At 40.5% G+C, this 6,000-nt stretch overlaps 1 protein-coding gene across 5 annotated transcripts in view; it reads right to left on the bottom strand.

The window, feature by feature from the left end:
- The window catches only part of RUNX1T1 (RUNX1 partner transcriptional co-repressor 1), a 113,904-nt gene that overhangs the window by 45,855 nt on the left and 62,049 nt on the right, over positions 1–6,000 (bottom strand). For all 5 annotated transcript variants that reach the window (XR_005954859.1, XM_041464389.1, XM_041464385.1 and 2 more), the window contains 2 exons: positions 5,019–5,156; positions 1,037–1,278 (listed from right to left, as the gene is read on the bottom strand). Coding sequence is in view for 4 of the 5 variants with exons in the window: in XM_041464385.1 (XP_041320319.1) it covers positions 1,037–1,278; positions 5,019–5,156 (380 nt within the window). In the remaining variant the exon portion in view is untranslated. The remainder of the gene's footprint in view (positions 1–1,036; positions 1,279–5,018; positions 5,157–6,000) is intronic.

Genomic DNA, 6,000 nt, shown 5'->3' with positions numbered 1-6,000 from the left:
GAAAATCAGTGGAATGTGGGTGTTCCCAAAGCCACCTTCAGCTTGTTTACTAGTTCCCCCTTCCAAAGAGAACCATGTGACAAGCAAAACCCCATTAAACACTTACTTTTAATATGGAAACAAATAGAGAGCAAGAGTTACTAATGTTATACTGCCTACATTAAACTTCCCTTTGACACTGACCCAAGTGAGGGGGCATCCACTGCTAAGATTGTGAAGTCACTCCTCAGCCATAGTGCTAAACAGTGCTGTCAGTCTTTGCTCCAAATGAAATCAATGGCAACTGCAGCTGCTCAGAACAGATGTAAATCAGAGCACCACAATAGCATCTTCCCCAGTACATCCAATTATTGCTGAAGGAAATACGTGGGAGACAACAATGTCTGGCAGAGAGAGGACTTTACTGGGAGTAAAAAGAACCCTGGGCCAGATTTCACAGTATGCATGTAAAAGGGCAGCCCAAGCTGACAGACATAGGTAAGAAAGAGCTGAAATTTTCATTAAGCCGTACCATCAAATAGAGACAACCTTATCAATAAAGCGACTTAAGTAGCAGCAGTGCCTTGTTGGGTTCACAATTGTTTGGTTCAATGACACTGAGAAAGGGTTTTGCACTGCGTAACTGCAGTCCAAACACACTCAGCTCATCCTTTTAACCATGGACACTATATATGCAAGGCTCTCTCCCCATCCAAATAAACTAGGCAAGTCAAACCATATTTTACTACATTACAGGATTCAAAGTATGTCTACCTTAGGGGTACTGCCAGTAGAGGATGAAAATGCTCTCACACCATTAAACCATAACAATACACTGGCAAAAATAGTCAAGGCTGTTCCTAGTAGGGAATGGCTGCCACTTGAGGGAAGCTGGTCAGGCTATTCATGTGAGCTCTGTCAGCAAGAGCTGGAGCTTCACTCTTGCACATTTGGTGTCCCTAAAGTACAATGAATGCAGTGCATGTGACCCATTCATTTATAAAATAAACACAGCAAGCAAGGAAGAGGGAAAAGTACAGAAAAAATACTTGCTTACCACAAGTCCTAGCACAAGGGTACGCACTCTCTCCCCAATCTCTGGTGAAATGTCATTGCCAAACTGCTGTAAGGTTGTAAGAAATCTCTTCAGCTTGCTGAGCTGCCTAGCTCCACAAGCTGGCGGTAACTGCTGGTTAGCCAGAGAAGAGGAAGAGGAAGAGGATGGCCCATTGCTAAAGCCATTAGGAGGAGATGGAGCTCCATTTAATGCTGTTGGTGAATGGCTAGTGCCATTGGTTACTGAAAGAAAAAGAGACAGAGGATAAAATAAAGGTTGGGGTTGGGGAAGAGATAGAGAGAAAAAGGAGACAGAGGGGAAAATCCATCAGCTTATGTTTTCTGCACTTGACCTCAGATTTAATTAAGTTGTACAATCAAAGATAATTAGCCTTAGAGTGACAGTCTGCAGTTTATATCTATTTCCCAGTAGCTGGTGCTGAACGTTGTAAGGATTGGAAATAACAGCAGCTGCCTCTCACACAGCCCCTTCAAAATGCTCCTGGACCTGAAAAGCACCATTTGAATACCAGCCTTTTGTCAGAGGATTTTAAAAAGAGAGAGAGGGAAATGGAGAGAGAAAAAGCATGAGTGTATGTATGATTGAAGATCAAAAAAAATTGCTCTTTGGAGTAGGAAAAAACGTGCAGACATATTTCATGAAGCCTCAGTTTATCTCTGAATATTTTTACTTGTGTTTTGTACACACAACTGACAGCTGTGTTTATAAAACAGGACTTTCACGTTTTAACCTTACACCACCCAATGAGAAGGTTATTTTTTCCAATACAGATTCCCTAGCTGCTAACATATGGAGCACACAAAGTTGTCTGTGCAGGTACAAATGCTGCCAATGCTCTGTGTCCTGAAGCCTTGCAGCAAGGGCAGCAAGCTAGACTTCAGAAGACTTCTCAGAGATCATGAGCAAATCTCTCTGCTTTCACGTGCCAGCACCTTATCTCTGAAAAGGATAAGAAAACACTTCCCTCCTTTTGCAAGGTTGCTGTGAGAATAACTATCTGAAGTACTAAACATTCAAAATTTATGGCAACAAGATGCATGCAGACATACTGAAGACAACAGAGAGTTTTTGGCAGTGATTTCAGTTTGATTCTTATCCACACTGTAGAAGAGAGCAGAGAATCAAACTGAGGACATCCCCTTCCACTCAGGTTAGTTGGAACAGCAACACTCAAAACACACGCCACTGAGGTTGAGTCTGATTTGCTAAAATGACAGCAAACAGTAAGAAAAAGGATGGCTCCTCTAGAAATACAAGTGTACCAGTGCACTGGCAGGTGTGGGCACACAGCATGTGACTCTACCCTGCAGCAGCTGCACTCAATGGGCCACAGCCCTGGAGAAATTTTCTGATTTTTTTTTGGGGGGGGGGAATTACTCAGAACCCAATGGAAAAAAAAAAAAAAAACCATCAAAAATCAGGAACTTGTGCAATCAAAAATGCATAGCAGTATCAGTTTAACTTGTTTCCTATCTAAAAGCACAACCAGGGCAAGCTAGCAACTTTAAATACTTTCAATGTTTCTCAATGACCAGCCTCTCTGAAGCCAAACATCCCATTCCCATCTCATTTTCTTCATGGATTGTCCTTATCTTTAACCAGGAAGTCCTTTTTTCAGGGTGAACACCTACTACTAGATATAAATCACTACCTATTACTATATTTAAATCACTGCCACAAACCTTCAAAGGATTTTTTGTTGCCCTAGTCATTACCTTCCAGAGGAATTACAGAAAAAGCTATGTGAATTGTTATCTAGCCTCTGCTTGTGCTTTCTCCTAGTTTTTGACTGCCTATTCTGGCTGCATGGGCTAGTGAGAACAAGGATTGGAAAATGCAGAAATAGGAAGAAGCTGGCCTCAGCAAGTTCAGCTCCCCGTGAGGCTCCAGGCCACGCTCCGAGTGCTGCACTGGGGTGAGGTATCTGAGTAAACAAATGCATCGTGATTGCAAGGAGCTCACATAGCCAAAAGTCATCCTACCAGGAACCTAGAAAATGAGGACTGGGGAGAATAGCAACATGTCCTGCTGATCTACCCTGACACCACCCAACAACTCTGTCACCCATAAGGGGCTGCTCTAGGCAGAGGGTGCTGGGGCTGATCAAGAAAGCAGAAGAGAGGAGCGTGGAGTTCATTGGCTAGGACAGAGACAGGGAGAAGAAAGGCTGGTAAAGATTCCTCCCACAACAAAAGAAATAATGAAATAGTCTCATGCCTTATAACATCTGAATTTGCCAATTGGCAAAGTTGTGCGTAATTTCTAAAATAAAACCACGTTGCTAATCCAAAAGAATTTAGCATTTAAAATTTCAAAATACAACATGTCAAGAATTTTTAATCATCTAAATCAAAGAAAACAAAAGATATTCTAGACCAGAAAACAAGTCAGATCTTTCTGGCCTACAGGCATTCTCACTGTAGCAATAATAAATGTAACAGACACTCTGATAAAAATTGCTATTTATTGTACAAGCTGGAACAGCTAAGGCCAAACTCCAAAATCTGACAGGGTAAAAAGCAATTAAAATCAGGGTTTTTTAGACTTTTAGTCTTCAAATAAGGAGCCCCAAAAATCAAGCTGTGGTTCACACACTTTCCGAAGTGCTGAACTCAATCAAATAAACAAACAACCAGAAACCTTGTGAGGACTGTAAGTGTGATTAAAGAATATTGTCATATTCCTTTTATGATTGCCAAAGATCATCCTGAACTGTTGTTATGGCATCACATTGGAAAGCTTAACGTGCAAGAATCTGATCCTGCAAAAACCTAGAAACAATTTAACTTCAGAATGAAGCAGCTCCAATGTGAAGCTCCATCCAGGGTGATTCAGGTGCTGGAGTTAAGCAAAACAGACAAATCTTTGCAGGATCAGGGTCACTGGGTTAAATGTGAGTTTATGTGAATAGCTGGCACAAACCCTCCTCACTGTTTAAGTTCAACATAAATTGTCAGGACAGGGTTCCCTGGGATAAGTAGTACAAAGGCCGCCAGCTGGCCTTCTGCATAGAGGTGAATTTTAAATAAGGCATTTAACAGAGAGAAGGGACTAAAACAGACTTAGGCAAGACAAATAGAAGATGCAGTCTTCATTCTGTTTAGGCATATGTATTCTACTGTTCTAAAAATGTTTTATTTAAAACGTGAAATGTAAACACATTCTCATGTTTATACTATTACAAGGCAGTATAAAAGAGACCAAAAAAATTTGCAGCTAAATCTTACTATGAGAAATGTGGATGATTTCATGGCTGTGAAAAGAATAGTCCAGACAACGTGCCAGATTCAAATCTCAGTTACGCTGATATGAATGCAGCATGCATCAAGACTAGGAGAGTTTCTTATATGTTTACATCAATAAGCTGAGACAAAGATGCAGCCTTAAGTGATTTAGAGACGTGGTAACAGACTAGAAATCTCTAGATCGAAATTATGAAAGGACTTTAATTTTGGTTTTATATCAATATTAACTAGACATTATATAGAACTGAAATCAGAATTCTTCACTGAAACATAAGCAGAAGGAAGATTAGTATTTTTTCATTATGAACTATCTCCACTTTAAAAACAAAAAACAAACAAACAAACTCCCTGAGGTTTCTTTACTGAAGGGAATGGGATTGTTTAAACAACATAATGGCATGTAAGAGAAGAAGGTTTTCTGTCCTTCTCACAAGAGGGCTAACCTGATCACTAAGTACATGGGAAGCCAGTGCTCACTGTTCTTTGACACTGTGACCAAGTGGTCAATGAAATAATAACACAACTCTGAGCTGAATGTCTTAATACCTTAAAGATGCATTAATCTGTTGTGAACTTTGTTTTGCTTAATGACTTTATCCCAACACAATCAAATGTTGCTCCTGCCACTTCATGCACATTTCCCTTCACCTATTTTGGTTTCTGAAATACAGAATAGAAAGAAGATGGAAGAAAAGGAAGAAAATAAGACTAATTACACGTTGTGGGCGTAAATGAACTGGTTCTTGGAGCTCCTTGGGTAGTGGGAGGAGGTGGCATGGTTGGAGGCGTCAGCCTGGATTGTGTCTTCACATCCACAGGTGAGTCTGGCATTGTGGAATGCTTCTCAGTGCGATCTGCAACACACACCACAGGAACACACCGGTTTATTTCCCCAAGCACACCCTCTCTGACAAAAACTTAAAAGCTAATGCAAGAAGTGAGCCATTTCAGCATCTGCTGTGAAAGATTACACCTGATTATCTACTCCAGTGTGCTCTTCCCAAATTGCATCATCTAAACCTTACTTAAGGAGGTGCAACACAGATGGTAAGACCTCATTTGTAGCAGTGCTGCATTATCTTTTGTTTTTATTTCTAGCATGTGCAGATGCTACCTCCCAAGCACTCCTAGAGCTGCAATAATGCCACCTCCCTTCAAAGCTCTCATGTTAGCCAGAAGAAAAAAACAGATGAAGGAACAGGAAAATAATAAATCCCCCTATGACATCTCTTCCAGAACTAAAACCTGAAGCTCTTTAGTACAGGTGAGATATTGGGTGGAATACTGGTTGAAACAAGCTCTCTTCATGTCTCTTCCATGTATCACCTGCTCCCCTCTCCATTGCTTCTCTTTGTAATCTTATATTAAACTTATGCTAAATACACACACCCCCGGGTCACTTTACCACAGTGCCCCTGGTTATTCTCATATTCACCGGAATAATAAACACAACATGCCAAAATGGTATGTCAATCATCTCATATACATACAATAATTTTCAAATAAGTATGGAAGTTTGCACTATCACATATTAAGAACAACTTTCAATGCTCAAAACCTGCAAGATAAGCAGGAACATACCTCCCCAAGAAAACAAAACAAACATAAGGCAAAACCAGGAAAAAACTTAACACTTCTCTTGCAACTGAAGATCTAAATATACAACACACATGATGTAAAAGCTACAGAAGTGCACTC

Source organism: Pyrgilauda ruficollis, unplaced genomic scaffold (assembly GCF_017590135.1).
Source record: "Pyrgilauda ruficollis isolate IOZ18807 unplaced genomic scaffold, ASM1759013v1 scaffold18, whole genome shotgun sequence".
In the NCBI taxonomy this organism is placed as follows: Eukaryota; Metazoa; Chordata; class Aves; order Passeriformes; family Passeridae; genus Pyrgilauda; species Pyrgilauda ruficollis.
This window is presented reverse-complemented; position numbering and strand designations above follow the sequence as displayed.